Raw genomic sequence first — 25,376 nt, forward strand, 5'->3', positions numbered from 1 at the left:
TTAGAATGATCCTTGTCTTTCACCTCAATTAGCAGGTTTGGCTTACTTTTTTAAATAAAAGAAAGAGAGAGGATTCATTTTAGAATCCCCTTATTTGAAGGACATAAATGCTGTCTGGTTACACTGGAGTTTCACTGAGGTATTCAATGCTGAATTAAACACAGGCTTGCTTTTCAAGGTCATACATGACAGCTCAGTAAGTAGGACTAATAAATAATTGTCACTAATTTTATAACACCTTACTGTTTATAGCATGGTGCTAGGACATTTCTGTTTTATCTTATTTAATCTCCAAGAAAAAAAAATCCACTCTAGTATGTACTACTCTTATCTTCATTTTAACAAATGAAACTGAGGCTTACAAAGGCTAAATAATTTACACAAGATCCCAAAGATTTTCCGGGGTAGAGTTAAAAAGATTGACACCTAAATCTATATGATCTATTCTCTCTCAATTACTGCATTTTACTACCTTCTATTTTCTAAATACATAAATGGCATCAAGAGAACATTTCCTAGGGCCTCAGATAACTTTAATTTTCGGGACATACCATAAAAGTTCACTATTTTGGACAAGTTGGGGAAAAGGATAGAAAGGTTCTGAATCATTTAGTATATTTAAATTTCAGAAAGCCTAAGCAGCTCAAGAGGACTTTTGAAATTGGATCTCTGAAAAAGATAAGAAAGATCTACAATTAGCATTGTCAATTATTACTTGAGAGGAAAGTGAATTTTTCTAAATTATTAAGTTTTTTTTTCTTTTAAGAACAGTAATCATTTTCTTAAAACTCCTATTTGCCAATGAATTCACTTGTTTACTTATTTTAGATAGTATAACTCAACATAGCCACTATCTTAATCATTAAAAATTCTCTACTGGCAGAGGCCTAATCATCCAGGTTTTACTGACGTAAATCTAAGGATCCAAAATTTAGCATATACATCAACATGAGAGCATAATAAAGAGAAAATCAAAGCACAAAGAAAAGAACAGTAGTTAACAGCAAAATTTACCAGGGCATGAATAATCTCATGTTTTACTGTGGACAGCATCCCAATAAACTCCTGAGGCTGGGTAGAGATCATATTTGGACACAGGTTAGCATATCCTGCTATTGGCCTGTTAAAATAGACATTGAATTTTTTATTATATTCCAGAAAAATATGTATTATATTTACTAACCTATACTTTGATCTTTTTTCCCCCCAAGTTTTTATTTAAGTTTCAGTTAGTTAACATACAGTGCAATATTAATTTCAGGTGCTAACCTATATTTTTCTATAAAACATTGACAAAGGTAAGAAAAGTCTTTGGTAAATATCAAATGTCATTTTGTACCATAACATCTAACTCACTATCTTATACTTTCAAGACATATACCTCTGTATATTTATTTTTCAGTAATACATTCAATCATTTGACTCTAAGCATTCCCAACATTTAGAAGCTAAAGATTTCTGGGTAGATTTCATAGATCATCAGTTACATAGCATCATAGTAATGGACTGTTTTTCATAAACCATGATGCTGATTTTGACCATATCCTTACTACCTTTAGGTAAACATATACCAGTGTTTCTTTTGTACTGCCTACTTGGTTCAACTAATAATTCCATTTTTTTTGTCAAATGAACTATACATCAATGGAAATGAAACAGCTCTTTAAAGTCAGCTAGTCTTGACAGATGAATGTTTAAGACCTCAGCAATGGTCCTAATATACACATGAACTGGTCATATTAACTCTCCTAGATTTGAGAATGTTACAACCTATCCTGAGACATGGCAATTTTTAATACCTTTGATTTGTACGGAGTGTGACAGGCAATCTTCTGTAAACACAATAACATTTCATTTCAAGCCTGCTTCACTGGGAAATTTTTAAAAAATCTTTTGTAAATAAAAAAGAGCCTCTAAATATTTTAAGTGATAATTTACCTAAGTGAAGGACATAGCAAATAATACAATTGGATGACCAGTTATTTTTAACATCTTACAGATTTAACACAGAGGTGCTAAAATTAAAGTTAAAATTGTTTCCTTAGAGAGGTATTTACTTCCAAAGAATCTCTCCACAGTAGACTTTTTCTTTGGAGTTGGTACTGACATTACTATATGAATAACAGTTCTATCACCTGACATTCTCCCCCACCGCTCAAGCCCTACCACCCCCCCCACTCCACTCCCCCATCCAAGCAGTGTAGTTTCTTATTACTGGAGGCAATCTGGAAAATGCAAACATCCTGTACTCTAAACACTTAGGATTTGTTTTTAAGAATTTCCATATTAGCTCTTGGAAAATAAGTCTCAGGGGAAAGTTTACCTGTCCATTTTTGCTTCCTGCTGACAATAGGCTGCATAAGAGATGATGTTTTCATGACTGCACCTCTCGGTGGCCAGAGCACTAACATACAGAACAAAGTCTGCATCCCGGACGCCCTCTTGGTCTTGCACACCCACTGCTACACAGGACCACTTACCCCCACGGCAGACCCTGCATCGCTGTGCCCACAGTGGGCAACAGAAAATCAGACCAGAGACAAGGTTAGCTGTAGGGACTTTTATTTTATAGTGAATCTAGATTCTAAATTCGCATGATTTAACTTTTATCACCCTTCAACTTTTATCAAAATCCATTCCTACCTCTACTCAATTCCTATCTCTAATTCTGAATTCATTTTACTAAAAATTCTACTTTATAAATGATTTTAAATCTATAATCTTAATTAAAACAATCAATAGTTTTTTTTAAGGGCAGCCAACCAGGATGCAAAAAAAGACAGAAATGGAAAAGATTTTAAACTTTTTAAACTTTAAAACTAGGTGAAAATTACAGTGGACCTTCTTGTGTGTGTGTATATATACACACATACATTGCATATTCCTGTAAATCTACCTATTTCAAAATCAATTAATAAAAAGCTTTGTATCTAATGGAAATGTATTTTCAATCATAAAGTAATTCACGTATCTTGTTAAGAATTCATATAATGCAAGCATATACAAAGTAAAAAGTTAAAGTCATCTTTACTTTTTAAAGATAAGTTTAAAGGGTAAAGTCACCTCAACATCATTCTTATTTCTAGTTTTCTAATCAATCTTTGCCCTTGTAACATCTGCTTTTTAGAGAACTTCTTCTTCTCTCCAAGCTCCTAAACAATTATAATCTCAAATTACAAATTAAAAAATCAGTAAATAGGGGCGCCTGGGTGGCACAGCAGTTAGGCGTCTGCCTTCGGCTCAGGGCGTGATCCCGGCCTTATGGGATCGAGCCCCACATCTGGCTCTTCCGCTGGGAGCCTGCTTCTTCCTCTCCCACTCCCCCTGCTTGTCTTCCCTCTCTCGCAGGCTGTCTCTATCTCTGTCGAATAAATAAATAAAACCTTTAAAAAAAATCAGTAAATAATGATTTTTTTTTTTAGGTGTAAGCAATGCTTTTATAGAAACAGAAATCCCCATTTCATTATATTGTTTAGTTTTGTTTCTCTAATACATATAATTTTTCAGTTCAATTACTTTAACCTATTATAGTGTTACAAAAAGTTGTGATTTTTAAACATTCTTTTCCACGACCACTCATGTACTAAAAAAAAAAATCAGGATCCTCCCCAAACCCATCAAGAAGGAAGAAGCAGAATTTAGAGAAGCCAAGAGAGTTAAAAACAAAAAATACCTTAGGAAAAAAGCAAAGAAATATCTTTTTTTTAAGATTTTTTTTTTTTTAAGATTTTATTTATTTATGTGACAGACAGCCAGTGAGAGAGGGAACACAGCAGGGGAGTGGGAGAGGAAGAAGCAGGCTCCCAGCAGAGGAGCCCTATGTGGGACTCAATCCCGGAACGCCGGGATCACGACCTGGGCCGAAGACAGATGTTTAACGACTGAGCCACCCAGGCACCCCTTAAGATTTTATTTTTAAGTAATCTCTACACCCAGTGAGGGGCTCAAACTCATGACCCAGAGTTTGATTTGCATGCTCTTTTGACTGATCCAACCATATCCCCAAAGGAATGTGTCTTAAAATGTCTACAAAATGCCTCTAAATTTCTTGGGAAAAGAGCTGGATATGTAATTAATTAACAAGTTGTTTTAAATAAAATCTTTTATACACTCCCAAGAAATCTGAGAAAAGAAATGAAAGCTGAGTAAGTTAGTTGTATTAGTGCCAACATATAGGGCTCTAAAAGCCTTACTGGGCTTCATATAACTTAATTAAAAAAATTACAAAGTAAATATGCTTAATTTTGGTTACAAAGTAAATGTTCAGTAATATATTCATTTTCTAGAAGTAAACAGAGAACACAGTTCAATAGAGAAAAACAGTTAAGGCAATAATCATATTTTTAAATGTATAATAAATTGGTTTTCTGGTATACCATTTAAAATTTTTATCTTTTTACTGATAAGTAATACATGCTTAATATGAAAAATCAGAACATTACAAAAACACATAACTTACCAAAGAAAAGCCCCCCCCCCACTCCAACTCTTAAAGAAAACTATTAATATTTTGGTACGGCTCCAGATTCTTTAGTATGTGTATACCTCTAGATTGCTCCATAATTTTTTATTGTGTGTGTACATACACTTTTTTATTTTTTATGTTTTTATTTCAGTTTTATTAAGTTGAATTATCAATTATAATTCTTAAATAAAATAGGCTAACTACACATACTGATTTCCAACCTTTTTTTTTAATTTAAGAGCTTAAATGTCTTTCCAAGTCAGTATATAGCAATCTACTTCATTCTTTAACAACTGCATAGTATTCCTTTATCGGATTATATCATAATTTAATACTAATATAAACGTATTTATAGTTTTGCAAAGAATACCCCTGAACATCTATTGCAGAGTTGTAAATATTTTTATGGAATACATTTCCAAATTGGGTGGAAGCATACCATACATATTTTTTATTTTAAGAGATAATGTCAAATTGCCCTTCAAAAATACTGAGTATATACTTGCTAAAAGATGTTTTGGAAGACAAAGATAAAGTTCTAAGCTGAAATGATTCAGCAGCCCCAGAGATACACTGAAAAAAGAAAAAACAAAAAAAAAGGGAAGAAAGTATCATCAAATCCATTTGAGAACAAATGAAAGAATAAAATGAGCTAACTAAGATTACTTTTGATAGAAAAATGAAGCCTTTGAACTTTATAAGAACTTCTTGGTGACACTCACAGATTCAAAATCTCCCTCCCTCAGTTTATCCTAAAGAGTAAAAACACTACTAAGAGTAGGATGAATTACCTGGAGGTGCTCCTCGGGCACTATAACTGGGCCGCATTTTGTATGCTCTGCAAATTCCCCAGTACAGTATCTATGGGGATCATTTTCCTTCTGTAGGTATCGGTTTGTTGCACGTTGTCTTCAGTTCATTTGTACATCAAAATTTAATTACAAAAAAAAAAAAAGAGAAAAAGAAAGAAAAGTAGTTCACAGCAGTTAAAAACATTTAAAAAACCTAGCAGCTACTATATTAGTTCATAAATAATGATTACTATTTTTGTTAGAAAGTGGACTAAGAAAGAATTTTGGTTTCATGTGAAATTCTCCTAAGCTAGGTTTTCAGACTCCCAAATATTTCATAAGCCTCTGCTGTAGACACATGAGGGAGGAAGGGGACGTGGGGAACAGGTGACTACACCCCAGGAAAAGATCTAGCAGGTTAGCTCATAATGGAAAATCAGGGAAAGAATGGTTACCTAACAGGTGCTTTCTTACTCCTTTTAAATACCTTGCAGTTTGGTCTCTAAGGACAAACATAATAAAATATTCTAGTATGAGTTTTGTAATCTGTCATACTGGCAGAATAGGGAGGTCAGAGTATTAAACAACTGAAGAAAATGACCTGTATTGAATGTGACATACCTGCTAAGTAAGACAGTGCCTGCAGGTCTACGAACCTGAAAAGTCTTCTCTAAGTAAGAAATAGCTTGTGGAAAAAGTTTGTTCTAAACAAAAGTTGAAAAAAAAAGTCAGAATTAATAGTTAAAGGACAAATATATTTAAACAAGTAAGCACAGGATATTAATATCTGAGGGGAAAAAAGGGGAAAACTTTACAATTCTGGAATACAGACGCTAGCTAGTCAAAGGTTGTGTGGCAAGAGAACGAGTCTAGGAGCAAAGGAATTTCCTTATTTTCTTAGTTGAGTTTGGGGAAAGAAAACTCAGTGAAAATTTTTCTCCCTATCTCCACTTAAAAAGAATTTAGAATACATAAATCTCAACTAATCTGAATTACTTCAAATTTGGGACTAAATTAGATGATTCCAACATTAAGGTAATTTGTGTTAAAAAAATCTTATGTTTAGAAGAGCTACTTTAGGGGCGCCTGGGTGGCTCAGTTGTTGAGCGTCTGCCTTTGGCTTAGGTCATGATCCCAGGGTCGTGGGATCGAGCCCTCCATCTGGCTCCCTGCTCAGCCAGAAGCCTGCTTCTTCCTCTTCCACTCCCCCTGCTTGTGTTTCCTCTCTCGCTGTCTCTCTGTCAAATAAATAAATAAAATCTTTTTAAAAAATAACATTAAAAACAAAAAGAGGATCTACTTTAATCTCACCAATTTCTGTGACCCATAATGAATTGGCTTAACGTGCATGTGTGACTCTGTAACAGCTAAGAAACTGTTGAAGTTAGCACCTCTGTAAACAACTTTGGCTTATCATATAATCAGATATGTCCATCTTCAGGAGAATAAGTATTTCCACAAGACAACAGCGGTCTCACTGTATTTCAAAAATTGTCTTTTTCACCCTATCTTTAGCATGTTCTGCTCCCACAAAACATAAGAGAACTAAGAAAACAAGAAGACTGATTTACTATTAAATTGTAAAATGAGAAGACTAATTTAGCATCAAATAAGGACACAGTTTTGGTGAGTGCATCCCAGAAACGCCTTCGAAGAAAATGATAAATACATTCACTACCAACACCTTTTATTCATTCATTCACTAAACAGTCATGTATATATTTTCTTTATTGAGGTACAATTTATATATAATAAAGTGTACCCATTTTAAGTATCAAATTCAAGCCATGAGTATTTATCACATACCTTTACAAGGTACCTTTTCTCAGGGAGCAATCTGAAAATGAAGACGTAAAACATTAAGAATTGCTACCATGCGCACAGCACTGTCTCATTTGTTCAGAATATATCTGGCAGGAGCTCCAAGGAATGCTTTGTGGAAGGATCTAGTATCAGTCCCCTAAAATCTCAATTTACCTCAATAAACACTTAAGTTTACTCTGTATGAAAGCACAACCCTAGGCATGATCATGTTATCTCATTCTTCTGGGAAATTAAGGAGAGGAAAAGACATCAGTTACTCCTAATAGCTCTTCATACACAACTACAGATTCATAATTTATCTATTTTCTGAACCCCTCTTAAACTAAATGAAAGATTAGACTATTATCTCTCTGGCTAATAATTTTGTAAATGTTCTTATTGTATATATTAGTACTTCCTTTTATTTTTCCTCTAAGTACTTATTGAGGAGGTGCCTTACAGGTATGTTATGACCACATCCAAGTAGATTCATACTTGCTCTGTATAACCTGTTTATGATGTACAGATTTTAATCATATCCCATGGTCTTCATCTTTCTGGACTAAAAAACATTTGTAGTTTAATTCCATCTTGAAGGTGCATTAGCATGTAGCTCCATCTATGGATCTTCAGGTAACAGATGAAAATATCTTTAATACTTTGATTCTTAATTTTAAAAAGACAAAATAATGGTGTACTTACTCGTCAATACTTTTATCATAGACAGTCTTGATTCTTAAATGTTCATCAACATCTCTTTTTACAACATGATTTGTTTTAAGATGAACCTTATTTATGACCTGAAAAGAAGAATAGATTTGAAAAAAATTTTAAAGTGTGTTGTATAGATTAGCCAATTGAGATTCTAACCAGAGAAAAAAAATAAAGAACTAAATAAATAGATGTTTCATGTTCATGGACAGGAAGATTCAATATTGTCAGGATGTCAGTTCTTCCCATTTTAATCTATAGAATCAATGCAATTCCAATTAGAATCCCAGGAAGTTATATTGAGGACACCAAACAAACTGATTCTAAAGTTTACATGGAAAGGCAAAAGACCCAGAATAGCCAACACAATGTCAAAGGAGAAGAACAACGTTGGAAGACTGACACTACCTGACTTCAAGATTTACTAAGAACTACAGTGATCAAAACATGTGATACTAACAAAAGAGACAAATATTTATTGCAGCATTATTTAAAATAACCAAGATAGGGGCGCCTGGGTGGCACAGTGGTTAAGCGTCTGCCTTCGGCTCAGGGCGTGATCCCGGCGTTCTGGGATCGAGTCCCACATCAGGCTCCTCCGCTATGAGCCTGCTTCTTCCTCTCCCACTCCCCCTGCTTGTGTTCCCTCTCTCGCTGGCTGTCTCTCTGTCAAATAAATAAATAAAATCTTTAAAAAAAATAAAATAAAATAACCAAGATAAAGAAGCAGCCTAAATGTCTATTGACAGATAAATGGATAAAGAAGATGTGGTATTACACAATGGAATATTACTCAGCCATAAAAAAGAATGAAATCTTGCCCTTCGTGACAACATACATAGACCTGGAGGGTATCATGCTAAGCAAAATAAGTCAGAGAAAGACAACATGATTTTACTTATATGTGGAATCTAAAAAAACAAAAATGAACAAGCAAAAAACAAAAAACAGACTCACAAACACAGAGAACAAACTGGTAGTTGCCAAAGGAGAGGGAGATGGGGAAGGCAAAACAGATGAAGGGGATAAAGAGATACAGACTTACAGTTATAAAATAAACAAGTCACAGGGGTGAAAAGTAAAGCATAGGGAATATAATCAACAATATTGTAATAACATTTTATAGTGACAGATAGTAACTACACTTATTGTAGTAAGCATGTTGTAATGTATGTAATTGTCAACTCACTTGTACACCTAAAACTAATATTATATGTCAACCATACTTCAATTACAAATTTTAAAAAAGGAAAAAACAGACCAACAGATCAATGGAACAGAAAAGAGAGCCCAAAAATAAGCCCACCATGAATACAGCCAACTGATCTTTAACAAAGAAGCAAAGGTAATACAATGAGCAAAGAAAGTCTTTTCAACAAATGCTACTGGAATAACTAGACAATTACAATAAAAATAAAAAAAGAACCTGGAGACAGACCTTATGTCCTTCACAAAAACTAACTCAAGATGGATTACACACCCAAATGTAAAATGCAAAACATAAAACTCTTAGAAGATATTATAAGAGAAAACCTAGACAACCTTGGGTATGGCAATGACTTTTTAGATACAACACTAAGTGGGGTGCCTGGGTCCCTCAGTCAGTTAAGTGTCCAACTCTTGGTTTTGGCCCAGGTCATGATCTCATGGGTTTTGGGATTGAGCCCAGCATCAAGCCCAGCAACAGGCTCTGACTCAGTGTGGAGTTGCTTGAAGATTCCACCATCTGCCAATCCCCCCACTGGAGCACATGTGTGCTCTCTCTCATTCTCTAAAATAGATGGACCTTAAAAAAGAAAAAAAAAAAAAAGATACAACACTAAAAGAGTGATCTAAGAAAGTAATAATTGATAAATCTAACTTTACTAAAATTAAAAACTTATGCTCTGTGAAAGATAACATGAAGAGAATAAAAAGACAAGCCACAGACTGGGAGAAGGTATTTGCAAAAGACACATCTGATAAAGAAACTATTACACAAAATATGCAAAGAAGTCTTAAAATTCAACATTAAGAAAACAAACAGTTCAATTAAAAATTGGAAAAAAGATTTGAACAAATGCTTCACCAGAAGAGATATACAAGTGGCAAACAAACATATGAACAGATGCGCCATATTATATGTCATTAGAGAAATACATATTAAAACAACAATGAAATATTACTACACATCTATAAGAATGACCAAAATCTGGAACATGGACAACATCAAATGCTGCCAAGGATGTGGAGCAACAGGAACTCTCATTCATTGTTGGTAGGAATGGTACAGCCACTGTGGAAGACAGCTTGGCAGTTTCTTTCAAAACGAAATACACTGTAACCATTACAACTGAGCAATTGTGCTCTTTGCTATTTAGTCAAATGAATTAAAAATTATGTACAAAGATGTTTGTATACAGAAAACCTGTACACAGATGTTTATAACAGCTTTATTCATAACTGCTACAACTTAGAAATAGCCAAGATGTTTCTCAGTATGCTAGCAGATAAACTGTGGTGGTACCTCCAGATGACGGAATATTACTTAAAGCTCAAAGATGAAATGTCAAGCCATGAAAAGAGATGGAGAAACCTTAAACACAATATACTAAATGAAAGAAGCCAATCTGAAAAAGTTACAAACCACATGATTCTGAATATATGACATTCTGGGAAAAGGAAAACTATGGGCACAGTAAAAAGATCGGTGTTTGTGAGAGGGTAGGGGTGAGAAATGAGGTAAACAGATGGAACACAGAGGATTTTTAGTGCAGTAAAAATACCCTGTATGATACTATAATAATGAACACATTTCATTATACATTTGTCCAAACCCATGAAATGTACCCCATCAAGAGCAAATTGTAATGTGAACTATGAATTCTGGGTAATTATAATGTGCCAGTGTAGGTTCATCAATTGTAACAAAAGTACCACTCTGGCTGGGAATGTAGATAATGGGGGAATCTATGCATGTGAGGGGAAACAAGGTATTTGGGAAATCTCTGTACCTTCTTCTCAGTTCTGCAGTAAAACTAAAACTGCTCTAAAAAGTAGTCTTTAGGGGCGCCTGGGTGGCGCAGCCGTTAAGCGTCTGCCCTCGGCTTAGGGTGTGATCCCAGCGTTCTGGGATCGAGGCCCACATCAGGCTTCTCTGCTAGGAGCCTGCTTCTTCCTCTCCCACTCTCCCTGCTTGTGTTCACTCTCTCTCTGGCTGTTTCTCTCTGTCAAATAAATAAATAAAATCTTTAAAAAAAAATAATAAAAAAAATAAATAAAAAGTAGTCTTTAATTTAAAAAAAAAAAAGGCGGGGTGGGGGGGAGACCAGAAGACAATGGAACAAATAAAGTGCTAAAAGAAGTCCATATACAATGAAACTACCCTTCAAAAATAAAGATGACATAAATATATTTCAGATAAACAAAAATTAACAGAATTCATCACCAGCACTACATTCATTTCCTGCACTACAGGAATTCTAAAGGAAGTTCTTCATGGTCAGGCAAATGATACCAGATGGTATCTTGATCTTGTATCAGTCAGTTCAGGCTGCTATAACAGAATACCATAAGCTGGGGTGGCTTATAAACATGAAAATTTATTTCTCACAATTTTGGAGACTAGTAAGTCCAAGATCAAGGTGTTTGAAGACTGGGTGTCTGGGGATGGCCCCCTTCTTGTTTCATAAGCCCATATTACTGTGTCCTTTGATGTAAGAGGCAAAGGAACTCTCTGGGGTCTCTTTCATAAGGGTATTAATTCCATTCCTTATGGCTCTGCTATCATGACCTAATCACCTACAAAAGACACCACCTCCTAACCAACACAATGGGAGCTAGGATTTCAACATATAAATTTTGGAGGGGACACAAACATTCAGTCTTTTCCAGGTCTGGGAACCTGAACGGTATTCAGTTTCCTACACTGATACAAAATTTTCCTAAATAAGGTAGGCTCATTGTAAACAAAAGAGTTTATGCTTAACACTTGTTTACTCCTCAGAGTCTGAAATTTTAGTGACTAAAATTGTGCCTATATGACCAATCTCAAACAAAAACCCTGGTCTCATACACTCAGATGAGCTTCCCTGTCAGACATTTTATGCTTATTGTTACAAGTTACAGCCAAAGGAATTAAGCACATCCTATGTAACTCCCCTAGGAGGGGATTCCTGTAAGCTTGTGCCTATTTTCCTCCAGTCTTTGCTCTATGAGCCTTTTCTCTTTGCTGACTATGCTTTGTATCCTTTCACTGTAATAAATCTTAGCTTGAGTACAACTATGTGCCAAGTCCTGTGAGTCCTCTAGCAAATCGCTAAACCTGAGGTGGTCCTGGAGACCCTCAACACAATTATACACATATAAATTTTATTTTTATTTGTTAAGAGACATTAACTGTTTAAAGTTAAAATTGGAAAATTTTGGGGCGCCTGGGTGGCACAGAGGTTAAGCGTCTGCCTTCGGCTCAGGGCGTGATCCCGGCGTTATGGGATCGAGCCCCACATCAGGCTCCTCTGCTGTGAGCCTGCTTCTTCCTCTCCCATTCCCCCCTGCTTGTGTTCCCTCTCTCGCTGGCTGTCTCTATCTCTGTCGAATAAATAAATAAAATCTTAAAAAAAAAAAATTGGAAAATTTTAATTGTGAGATTTATCATATATGTAGAGATAATATATAACAATAGCAAAATGGTGAAATCTAACAAATAAACAAATGAATAAACAAACAAAAAGCAGGATCAGACATATAAATACAGGAAACTGATTGCTGCCAGAAGGAAAGGGGGTGAAGAGATGGGCAAAATGGGTGAAGAGGAGTGGGAGATACAGGCTTCCAGTTATGGAATCTATAAGCCACAAGAATAAAGGTACAGCATAGGAAATATAGTCAATGGTATTCTAATAGTGTTGTATGGTGACAGATGGTAGCTACACTTGTGGTAAGCTTAGCATAAGGTATAAACTTGTTGAATCACTATGTTGCACACCCGAAACTAATCTAACACTGTATGTCAACTATACTTAAATTAAAAGGGGGCACCTGGCTGGTTCAGTTAGTACAGTATATGACTCTTAATCTCACAGCTGTTGAGTTCAAGCCCCACATTGAGTGTAGAGATAACTTAAACATAAAAATCTTAAAAGAAAAAAAAAGCAAATGACTTGGATTCAAATAAAACTATAGTATTTTAAAGTTCTTACATTTAATATGAATATTAACTTTAAGTATATGTCATAAATACAAGATACATATTGTAATCACTAGTGCAAATACTCAAAAATATATTGCATTTTATTGTAGTTTAATTACACCTCAATTTACAGAGTAAAGCAAAAAGATATAGCTAAAAAGTCAACAAAAGAACAAAAATATAGTATTAAAGGAGAACAGAAGAACCAAACAAAAATGTGAAACAGAAAATAAATAGCTAAATTGCATACCCAAATCCAAATTGTCAACAATCTCATTAAATGTAAAAAGACTAAACATTCCCATTAAAAAGCAGAGATTGTCAGACTAAAAGGACAAGATCCAACTATTTGCTATTTATAAGAAACCTATTTTAACTATAAAGACCTAAAGGGGTTGAAAGTATAAGAATGGAAAAATATATATTATGTAAACAATGATAAAAAGAAAGCCAGAGTGGCTATACTAGTATTAGACAAAGTATATTTCAAAACAAGGAATATTACCAGGGATAAAAAGAGGGACAATACATAGTGCTAAATGGGTCAATCAACAAGAAAACATAACAATCTAAAATGTGTAAACATCTAACAGCACAGCTTCAAAATACATGAAGCAAAAACTGAAAACTGAAAAAACAGACAAATCCACAATTATAACTGGAGGCTTCAACACTCTAATCTCAAGTAATCAGTGCAGACCAGTAGACAAAATCAGTAAGGATATAGGAGACCTATGTGGCACTACAACTAATTTAACCAAATTGACATTTATAGAACACCTGCTCCAACAACAGCAGAATATACATTCTTCTCAAGTGCACATGCAACATTCACCTAGACAGATCAAATTTTTGGCTATAAAACAAATCTTAAGAAATATAAAAAAACCCTGAATCATACAAATGATGTTCTCTATCCATAACAAAATTAAATTAGAATACAATTACAGAAAGAAACTGTGAAATCCCCTAATATTTGAAAATCAAACAACAAATAAACAATCTCTAGGTTGAAGAGGAAGTAAAAGAGATTGGAAAATACTTTTATAAAGATCTTATTTTTAAATAATCTCTACACACAAGGTGGGAACTCACAACACCAAGATCAAGAGCCCCAATGCTCTACCAACTGAGCCAGCCAGGTGTCCCTAGAAAACACTTTTAGTTGAATGAAAATAAAATTACGGCACATTAATATTTGTAGGATACAGCTAAATCAGCGTTTAGATGAAAATTTATAGTTTTACATACCTACCTTAGGAAAAAAAAACCCTCAAATTAATTATCTAAGCTTCCATTTTAAGAAACTAGAAAAAGGGGGCACCTGGGTGGCTCAGTCAGTTAAGTGTCTGCCTTCGACTCAGGTTATGATCCCAGGGTACTGGGATGCAGCCTTCTGTTGAGCTCCCTGCTCAGCGGAGAGCCTGCTTTTCCCTCTCCCTGTGCCACTCCCCCTGCTCATGCTCTCTTTTTTTCTCAAAAAAATAAATCTTAAAAAAAAAAAAGAAGAAAGAAACTAGAAAAAGAGCAAATTAAATTCAAAGAAGAAAGAAAATAAAGAGCAAAAATCAATTAAATGGAAAACAGAAAAATAACAGAGAAATCAATAAAACTAAGAGCTGATTCTTTGAGAAGACTAATATAACTGATAAACCTCTAAGCAGACTGACAAGAGAAAGAGAACACCAATTACCAATGTTAAGAATGAAACAGGAGACATTACTACAGACTTTATAACTGTGATACTGTAACTTACAATAGGAAATATTGTAAGTATTTGGTTTTTGTCCCATTACTGGCACAGAGTTCTTAAACTCATGGAATTTCCTAACTGAAGAGAGTGATAAAGGTGTCTTTTGTTATGTTAACGAGGTGACTTTGGGGAAGCACCCAAGGATGGGGACTGGTTGCCAGTGGAGCCAACCATGTGATTAGAGGGTTGAAACTTTCAGTCTCCACCCACTCCATCTCTGATGAAGAGAGAGGGGCTGCAGACTGAGTTCAAGCCCTAATGGCTGATGATTTAATCAATTATGTGTACGTAATGAAGCCTCTATAAAACCCAAAAGGATGGGGTTTGGAGTTTCCTGTTCGTGAACACTGTTAATGTTAAAAATAAAACTGCTGTGGCGCCTGGGTGGCACAGTCCTTAAGCATCTGCCTTCAGCTCAGGGCGTGATCCCGGTATTCTGGGATCAATCCCCGCATGGGGCTTCTCTGCTGGGAGCCTGCTTCTTCCTCTCCCACTCCCCCTGCTTGTGTTCCCTCTCTCGCTGGCTGTCTCTGTCAAATAAATAAATAAAATCTTTAAAAAAAATTTTTTTTTTCAAAAATAAAACTGTTGGTTATTTTTCCAGCAAAAATGGATTTGGGAATAGCAGAGAATTGCAATCCAGGACAAGCACACTACAACAAAACCATAGGAAAGTCTGAAGCACAAAGGAGAGGAATAATATTCTTTTATAGAGAAAAAAGGAAACTGGGAAGGCTGTTATAAGAAAAATGTCTATTGGAATAAACTGGGAGTTTGAAGTATAATGACTTTTCACTGGCCAAGTTGCAACAGTCTCCCATTGGCTGGACTATTGTCAGGCAAGGAGCAAAAACATTCTTCCTCCTGCTGGGACAGTAAAGTAGTATCCACATGCAACATGCATCATTTCCTGTTAGGTCTGCAATTGACAATGAGTGGTAGGGCATGAGAGCTCCCTCTTGCTGGATTCCCAGCTCCAACCTAAATGAAGTTTCCCCTTTTAATTTTCACACAATATGAAAGAGATTCCTGGAGAATGGAATGCTCTGATGGGGGAAACTCCTTGCCCTTTCTCTATACCTTGCCCTATGCCTCTCTTCCACCTAGTTGTTCCTGAGTTATACTTTTTTATAATAAACCAGTAATCTAGCAGTAATTTTTTCTCTGAGTTCTGTGAGCTGCTCTAGCAAATTAATCCAACCCAAGGAAGGGGTTGTTGGAAACTCCAGTCTGTAATCATTTGGTCAGAAGCTCAGGTGACAGTCTGGACTTACAACTGGATCTGATACGGTGGGGTAGGGGCGAGTCTTGTAGAACTGTGGAATCTGATGCTATCACTGGGTAGACAGCGTCAGAACTGAGTTTTAGTTTGTGTAGGAGAGTTACTTGGTGGTGTGTGGAAAACCCCCCACACACTGAAATTGGTACCAGAACCCTCCACAGACATTTAAAAGATCAAAAGAAAATATTAAGAAAAACTTTATGTCCATAAATTTGACAACTTCAATGAAACGAAATTCTCTGAAAGACATAACTTAATCAAAACACAATCAAGAAGAAAAAACCTGAATAGTCCATTATCTATTAAAGAAAATAAGTTCAGAGTTTATAACTCTCCAATAAAGAAAATTCAGGTAGAGATGGCTTCATTCATGAATACTACTAAACATTTAAGGAAGAAACAGTAGTGACTGTATGCAAGCTCTTCCTTAAAATGGAAGGAGAAGGAATATTTCCAAGCTCATTCTATGAGGCCAACATTACCCTAACACCAAGCCCAACAGTTATTGAAGAAAAAAAAAAAAACCCAACCTACAGACCAATATCCTTCATGAATATACATGTAAAATTATCAATGATATTAGCAAGTCAAATCCAGCAAAATGTGAAAAGGGTAATACATCATAACCAAGTGGACTTTTAATCTCAGAAATGCAATACTAGTTTATCATTAAAAAAAAAATCAATTGATGTAATTCATGATATCAGCATAGTAAAGAAGAATAACTACATAATTATATTACTTGATGTAGAAAAGACATTTAATAAAATTCAGAGGTGTTTCAGTTGGTTAAGCATCTGCTTTCAGCTCAGGTCATGATCCCAGGGTCCTGGGATCAAACCCTGACCAGCTCCCTGCTTAGCGGGAAGTCTGCTTCTCACTCTCCCTCTTATCCTCTCCCCTGCTTGTGCTGTTGCTCACTCTCTCCCTCTCTGAAATGAATAAAAGATCTTAAAAAAAAAATTCAACATCCATCCTGGATAAAAACTAGGAATAGAAAGTAATTTTCTCCACATGGTAAAGCACATCTACAAAAAAATCTACAACTAATATTCTTTTTTTTTTAAAGGGCTCTTTAAAAAAAAGATTTTAATATTTAAGATTTAATAATATCTACAACTAAGATTCCTTTTTTAAAAAGATTTTATTTACTTGAGAGAGAAAAGCGATAGAGCAGGAGCAGAGGGGGAGGGGCAGAGGGCGAGGGAAAAGCCAACTCTATGCTGAGCAGGGAGCCTGAAGGGGAGGCGGGATGGTGTCAATTCCAGGACCTGGGATCATGACCTGAGCTGGGATCCTGACCTGAGCTGAAGGCAGACACTTAACTGACAGAGCCACTCAGGTGCTCCTATAACTAATATTCTTAATAATAGAAGACTGAATGCTTTCCTAAGATCAGGAACAATGCAAGAAAGTCTACCCTCACCATTCTTATTCAACATCATATAGGTCATAGTCAGTACGACAAAGCAATATTAATATTAAATATTTGTAATAAGCCAAAGATACATATTGTAATCCCTAAAGCAAATACACACACACACACACAGATAGGTTAAAGGTAAAAGAATGAAAGAGATATAGAGCTTATGTGATATATCTAAGACACTCTAAAAAAGCTGAAGTGGCTATATGAATATCAGACAAAATAGACTTTAAGACAGGGAGTATTACCAGAAATAAAGAGTAATATTTTATAATAATAAAGGGTTAATACATCAGGAATTATAAATATGAATGCAGCTAATAACAACAGATTCAAAGTCTACAAAGCAAAAAGTGACAGAAGTAAAGGGAGAAAGAAGAAATTTACAATCTTAAGAGATCTTTAAGACCTTAACACTTGGACAAAAATTTGTAAGAATATAGAAAATGTTTAATATACCATCAATCACTTTACCTTACTGACATGTACGAAAAGCTACAGTCAATAACTAGAGAATATAATCCTTTGCAAGTACACATGAAAAGTTAAACAGGATATAGCATATGCTGAGGTATAAATAAAACAATCTCAAATTTCAAAGGACTAAATTCTTACAGAAGACACTCTAAATTAGAAATCAGCAACAATAAGATCTAGAAAATGACCTAATATTTAGAAACTGTATTCAAACATTTTTAATAACCCAGAGATTAAAGAAAAAATTACCAGGGAAAACAAAAACACTTTGAACTAAACAGTAATTAAAATACAATGTGTCAAAATCTGCAGAGTGCAGCTAAAGTCATACTTAGAGAGAAATTTGTATCTTTGAACGTTTATACTAGAAAGGAAAAAAGGCTTAAAGTAATGATCTGCTTCCACCTAACAATATGAGCAAAGTAAATCCACAGTAAGTAGAAAAGAGAAATAATAAAGAACAGGAAACAGTGAAATAAAACATAATCATTAGGGGTGCCTGGGTGGCTCAGTCGTTAAGCGTCTGCCTTCGGATCAGGGCATGATCCCAGAGTCCTGGGATTGAGCCCGACATCAGGCTCCTCTGCTGGGAGCCCGCTTCTTCCTCTCCCACTCCCCCTGCCTGTGTTCCCTCTCTCGCTGGCTGTCTCTCTGTCAAATAAATAAATAAAATCTTAAAAAAAAAAATCATTAAATTACCAAAGTTAACAGTTGGTTATTTAAAATGATTAATAAAATTAATAACTCCTAGCAAGACTGGACTAGGATGAAACTATAAACACAAACTACTATATTAGAAATGAAAGAGTAGATATCACTATAGACTGTACAGACATCAATAGGATAAATTATTATGGACATCTTTATGCCAAAAAATTTAACAATTCAGATGAAATAAAGTCCTCAAAAAACACAAGCTACCAAGACTGGCACAGAATCAAATAGAAAGTATGAATAGACTTGTATCAGAGAAATTGGATTTATCTAAGCTTTTCTACATAGTAGTTGCTTGGGGCCAGAGGTGAAAACAGGGATTGACTAGATAGACAGATAAATAGACAGATAGATAGATAAATAGATAGAGATAGATGATGGATGGACGGATGGATGGACAGACAGATAGGTAGATAGATAGGGTAGATCGACAGATAGATTTTTAGTAATCTCTATATCCAACATGGGGCTCAAACTCATGACCCTGAGATCAAGAGTTGCATGCTCTGTTGACTGAGCCAGCCAGATGCCCCAGGGATTGACTATAAATGGTCATAATGGATCTTTTTAAGATGATGGAAATATTCTAAAACTGGATTGTGCTGATAGTTGCACAATTCTGTAAACTTATTAAAAATCATTGAATTAGACATTTAAGTAGGTGAATTTTATGTTATATAAATTATAGCTCAGTAAGAGTATCTTTTTTTTTTTTTTAAAGATTTTATTTATTTGTCAGAGAGAGAGAGAGAGAGCACAAGCAGGGGGAGCAGCAGGCAGAGGGAGAAGCAGGCTCCTCACCGAGCAAGGAGCCTGATGTGGGACCAATCCCAGGACCCTGGGATCATGACCCAAGCTGAAGGCAGACACCTAACCACTGAGCCACCCAGGCATCCCTCAGTAAGAGTACCTTAAAAACTCTCTACAAAGAAAACGGCAGGTCCACCCAGATGGTTTCAATTATGAATTATACTAAACATTTAAGGAAGAAATTATTTCAATTTTATACAAACTCTTTTAGAAAATACAAGAAGATGGAACACTTCCCAACTCATTATGTGAGGCCAGTATAATTCTGGTATCGAAAATGAACAAAGGGATGTCTCTCAAATAGACAAAATCTTTAAAAAGAATGAAGAAAAACTTCACTTAGAGAAGAAATTATAAACCAACATTTCTCATAAACATAGATGCAAAAATCTTTAACAATCTATTAACAAACTGAATTCAGAGGTATATTAAAAGGATAATACATCCTTAACTTAAGACTAAATAGGGTCTATCACAAAAAGCAATTGCTATTTACATTATTTACTACTGGAAAATTCAATGTATTCAATGTATTCTATCATATAACAAAATATTTTACATAATTCTATTTGTGTAAACTAAGCTCTAGGAGAGACAAAATTAATTTTATTTTTTTTAAAAGATTTTATTTATGTATTTGTCAGAGAGAGAGAGAGAGAGAGCACAAGCAGGGAGAGTGGCAGGCAGAGGGAGAAGCAGGCTCCCTGCTGAGCAAGGACCACCATGCAGAACTCGATCCCAGGACCCTGGGATCATGCCCTGAGCTGAAGGCAGCTGCTTAACTGACTGAGCCACCCAGGGGTCCTGAGACAAAACTAATCTCATGTGGAAAAAAAAAGAAAGAGAAAAAAAGAGAGAACAATTGTTGCCTGGGGTATCTGGATGGGGAAGACTGACTGGCACAAGATGGGGCGGGGATCTTTCTGGAGACATGGAAATGTTCTATATCATATGGTTACAAGTTTCATGTGAAGGACATGATTGCATTTATTGCATTTCAATATATGTAAATTTTACCAGAAAACTTTTAGGGGCACCTGGCTGGCTCAGTTGGTAGAGCATGCCACTCTTGATCTTGGGGTTGTGAGTTTGAGCCCCATGCTGGGCACAGAGATTATTTTTTTTTTAAAGTTTAAAATAATATTTCATTTTTTAAAAAAAGTTTAAAATAATATTTCTTTTTTTTTTTTTAAGGGCAGGGAGGGGCAGAGAAAGAGGGAGAATGCCAAGGAGGCTCCACTCCCAGCACCGAGCTCCACATGGTCACAACCCTGAGACCATGACCTGAGCAGAAATCAGGAGTCAGATGCTTAACCGACTGAGCCTCCCAGGTGCCCCAACAACAAACTTTTAAAAGTAACAACAAGTGAGAGGATGGGGAATGGGTGGAAGCATATGAAACAAGAATGTGAGAATATGGTAAGAGTTAAACCTGGGTGATGGGTCCATGGGAGTTCATTACACTATCCAGGGTTTTTTGGCTTTAATTTACATAATTAAAAAAATGAAACTTAGAGGTTTTAGTTGAAAACAAGTTAAATGTGTCAAAAAAATTTTTTTTTGAGTTGGTTCTATACCCAACATGGGGCTTGAACTCAGAGATCAAGAATCTCACACTCTACCAACTGAGCCAGCATGAGTATAATGAATAATTCTTGCCTATACTTTATGTCTAGGTTAAAGCTAAGACAATGGTTAGGAGAACTTGTTATTACATAGTCTATGAAGAACTAGGAAAATTTCTTTTCTTTTTTTTTTTTTAAAGATTTTATTTATTTATTTGACAGAGATAGAGACAGCCAGCGAGAGAGGGAACACAAGCGGGGGAGTGGGAGAGGAAGAAGCAGGCTCATAGTGGAGGAGCCTGATGTGGGGCTCGATCCCATAACGCCGGGATCACGCCCTGAGCCGAGGGCAGACGCTTAACCGCTGTGCCACCCAGGTGCCCCAAGAACTAGGAAAATTTTTTAAGGATGAGAAGTCTCAAAAAGAACTTAATAGCTTGCTTTTAATATCTGAAGCACTATCACAATTGAGTTTGTTTAGCATAAATAGGAATAGTGGGTGGAAATTTCAGGAAGAGTTTTCAGCTCTATAAAAAGAAGACCTTTATACTGGTGATCTCCAAAAAGACGAGGGGCTGCCTCTGCAGATAATCTCCCTATCCACGGAGATGTTCAAATATAAATTGGGAGTTTTGAACACTGGGCAACAACCACTAGAAGAAACAGCTATTTAGGTTCCCTCTAGTGGAGAGATTTTACAGTTCTTTGAATAGCTTTCTCTTACTGTAATCTAAATTCAAAGAAAGCAGCACAGGGTTTTACAGGAATGGTTTTTTATTTTTGTTTTATGTTTTTTTAAAGAATTTATTGGGGGTGGGAAAGTTGGGGATATATTATTTAAGGGTACAACCTTGCAACTCATAAATAAATAATAGTGACTACAGTCAACAATACTGTATTATAAACTTAAAAGTTGCTAAGAGACTAAAACATAAATAAAATTCAGCCAAAATGCAGTGTCATGATAAAAGCTGGACTATAGCTACAAGCCCCAAACTTAGTATTTTGGCACATATGGTTATGAACAAAATGCACAGAACTTTTTGGAAATTACCACAAAAATGAGTGGTCTTAGATTTCTGGGCTGAACTGAAAATTTCTAGATCAGTATTTCTTGATAAAGTAATAAGACAAATTATAGAATCAATCATAACATGCCGCCCTGCCCCAGGTACTCTATCTCTTTTCCTCAAAGAACAGTAATTACTGTGGGCTCTCTAAGCACTGTGGAGGAATCAAAGACATAAACCTCATTCGAAGGAACCTTAAAACTTAACTACAAAAGCAAAACTACAAAGAAGTGCCTGAGAAATAAACCTCCACACAGCAGTACTTGGATAAAAGATGCTATGAAATGGAAAAAGCATTTTGCTGAAGTGGTTTCAGCTGACTGTCTTGAACTCAGGGAACTTTAACTAGGATTAAAAGAATGTAGAGAGGGGGGTGCTGGGTGCCTTAGTCAGTTAAGGGTCTCCCTTCAGCTCGGGTCATGATCCCAGGGTCCTGGGACCGAGCCCTACATCAGGCTCCCCGCTCAGCGGGGAGCCGGTTCTCCCTCTCCTGCTCCTCCTGCTTGTGCTGTCTGTCAAATAAATAAATAAAAATCTTTAAAAAAAAGAAAAAAAAGAATGTAGAGAAAGAGTGTGAATGAGGCAGGCACTTGCAGGGTAGAACAGGGTAAAGCAAGCAATGTGGTGAAGTAACTTGAAAATAAGCCTGAATTTTGTCTACAGAGAACCCCCAATACGTTTCCAATGCCTTTAGTTCTCCTATCAACGTCTTCCAAAACCTTTAGGTAAGTAGTTCCCAAAGTGTGGTCTTTGGACAAGTATCATCATCAACCATCTGGCAACTTGAATTGCAAACTCGAGGTACCATCCCAGACCTAATGAGCCAGAAAGTGGGGGAGTAGGCCAGCAAACTGTGTTTTAACAAATCCTTCAGGTGATTCTGATACACTCTCAAGTTGAAAACCACCGCTCTACAAGTCTCAGCACAGGAAAGCCATCATGTTCTGAGTGCCTAACTCAGCCACTTTGCTGGGTGCAGAAAGAGTTAACACTGTTAGAGTAGGCAGTTAGGTTCTAACAAGATGCTGCGAGGCCAGCAAAGAGGAAATCATGGCCAACTAATGAGGAAGGGGCCTGTCCTGGAAGCCCTCCAAAAGAAAACCACAAGGGACTGCCATCTTTACCGCTTAAGTGACCTAAGCTCATTATACAGTTGTTATATCATAAGCATTGCGGTTTTGAAGGAGCTCCACCTCCGAAATCTCCACGAGAGTTCCTTATGGGGCAAATAAGGCAAGAAAAGGGGTATAACCTATATTCCTGGAAGAGACCACCCTGCTTATAAGAGATCCTCACTTCAAGTAATGAATATCCCACCCCTTTGTTAACTGTCAATAACAGAAATCCAAACCCAGCGGGCTCAAAACTTCCTTGAGCGCACCCGCTTTCACATCTCTAGAGTGTACTTTGACTTTAAGAAACTTTCCTGCTTGTACTGCTTATCTACTGTGTTGTCTGTCCTTGAACTCTTTCTCCTGGCTGACCAAGAGCCTCCAGCGACATCTTTTGCAGGGGTAGGTCAAGGCCTCAGGACCCAAGGTCCACCTGGCAACAACAGCGGTTTCTGGTCCAATTTCGCTTTCTTCTCCAACACACCTCGTTCCAACAACTACCCTCTACATCTTCGCCTCCCGTGTCACTTTACCCTCACAGAGCCCGCTTCCGCCCCTCCGTCGCCCTACCTCAGTCTCAGAGGGGACGTGGTGCCGGCAGGGAGGGGAACTGTCCAAGGAGACAGGAATTGATGCGGAGCTTGCCCAGAGGCTGGCCAACAGGAGTAAAACGCCTCGGACCCATAAAGACCTGCTCCAGAGCCACCGGCTAGGTGCAAGGCCTGAACCGTAGGAACCTGCTACTCCGTCCCACTCGGTCGCCATCTTTGGGCCGAGCGTCGTTACCATGGAGTACGTGACGTCTCCACCCTGGCGCCAGCCCCACCCCTGGCCGCCGGCGGAAAGACGATTTTTGATTGGCTAGCATCACCCACCAGTTCGCGGCGGATGAGAACTGCATCACGGTCGTCGCGTCTCAAGGTGGGAAGCCTGCCAATAAATGCCGTTAAGCGGGTCACGTGAGTTAGGCTGTAGGAAGACCAGTGGGAATTGTAAGAGTATGTTGATATGAGGCCGTTGCTCTTTAATTCAGTTACTCACCCTAAAGATAGACATCCACACTGGGTGCCTGGTGGCTTAAACAAACAAACTGATGCAGAACCTTTAATGGTTTAGCCCTCTGTATAAAACATGAATGGAATGTAATTTTCATTTTTACTTTTTATCCTCAGTCACCAATTTTAGGACCATCTCTTAATTAGTCATTTCTTATAAAATCAGTATGTTCGTTCCTATTCAACCCCATCCCTTAACTTCTATAAAACAAAACAAAACAAGAATTAGGGGCGCCTGGCTGGCCCAGTCAGTACAGCATGTGGCTCTTGATCCCTGGGTAGGGAGTTCAAGCCCCACATTGGGTGTGGAGTCTACTTAAAAAAAACAAAACAAAAAACACAAAAACAAACAAACAAATCGTAGCTGCATTTAACCCAGGAAGAGACCAGGTAGATCCTTGCCATTATGCAAACTCTACCTTTCAATCTATGCCATGAGTAACAATAAAAAATTGTAAATTGGGCTATTTCCCCAAGGCCCATTAAACAAAACTGGTAACTGGAAGCACTGAACTGGAACAGTCATTTAACCAGAACTGAATACTGTAAATTACTATACTAGGAACTGGGGATAGGAAAGAAAGAATAGCCCCAAGACTGTACAATTCATTGGTAAAGACCATGTACTCAAATTCAAGGGTGGGGCATTCTACCAGTAAAAGCTCATTACATAATGAGTTTATCATCCCACAACTAGTGGAAATTGGGACTCCAAACTAAATTTATCACTTTCAGGACATGTGCTTTTTCCACTATAAGACTATAAAGAAACTCAATTGTGAACGGAGAATAGCACCAGTCAACATCAAGTTGCTAGTTTTAAGTTGTATCGTGCTGGGGAGAGGCTGTTTCAGTGATCCAGCCAACAAAATGCTAGCCATTCATGCTTTCTCTGAAACACAGGATTCCTCCAATGGTAGCTTTGGCTTGAGGACTATCTTTGTACTCACCAAATCTCATTATGGGAACAGAAATGCATAAAGCACCCTCTCATAATTACAAGTGCTGTATTATTAAATCAGTCGAAGAGGACGAATTTGCATGCAAGGTTGTACTGCCACTGCATCAGGTCTTCCTAAGGACTCTCAGACTTCTTTGCTCAAATGTCCACCACTTCTTGTTTATCCACCTCCATTACTCTACCATCCTACCCAGAAAACCATATTCACTTA

At 36.7% G+C, this 25,376-nt stretch overlaps 1 protein-coding gene across 2 annotated transcripts in view; it reads right to left on the minus strand.

The window, feature by feature from the left end:
* Positions 1–23,953, minus strand: part of LMLN (leishmanolysin like peptidase) — a 74,488-nt gene extending 50,535 nt beyond the window's left edge. For both annotated transcript variants that reach the window (XM_034659875.1, XM_002916766.4), the window contains exons 1-7: positions 23,720–23,953; positions 7,762–7,859; positions 7,063–7,093; positions 5,878–5,960; positions 5,257–5,374; positions 2,324–2,502; positions 1,015–1,120 (exon numbers count right to left, since the gene is read on the minus strand). In XM_034659875.1, the coding sequence (XP_034515766.1) occupies positions 1,015–1,120; positions 2,324–2,502; positions 5,257–5,374; positions 5,878–5,960; positions 7,063–7,093; positions 7,762–7,859; positions 23,720–23,938 (834 nt within the window). In that variant the 5' untranslated portion in view covers positions 23,939–23,953. The remainder of the gene's footprint in view (positions 1–1,014; positions 1,121–2,323; positions 2,503–5,256; positions 5,375–5,877; positions 5,961–7,062; positions 7,094–7,761; positions 7,860–23,719) is intronic.
* Between the last annotated feature and the right edge of the window lie 1,423 nt (positions 23,954–25,376).

Source organism: Ailuropoda melanoleuca, chromosome 1, assembly GCF_002007445.2.
Source record: "Ailuropoda melanoleuca isolate Jingjing chromosome 1, ASM200744v2, whole genome shotgun sequence".
Taxonomy (NCBI): Eukaryota; Metazoa; Chordata; class Mammalia; order Carnivora; family Ursidae; genus Ailuropoda; species Ailuropoda melanoleuca.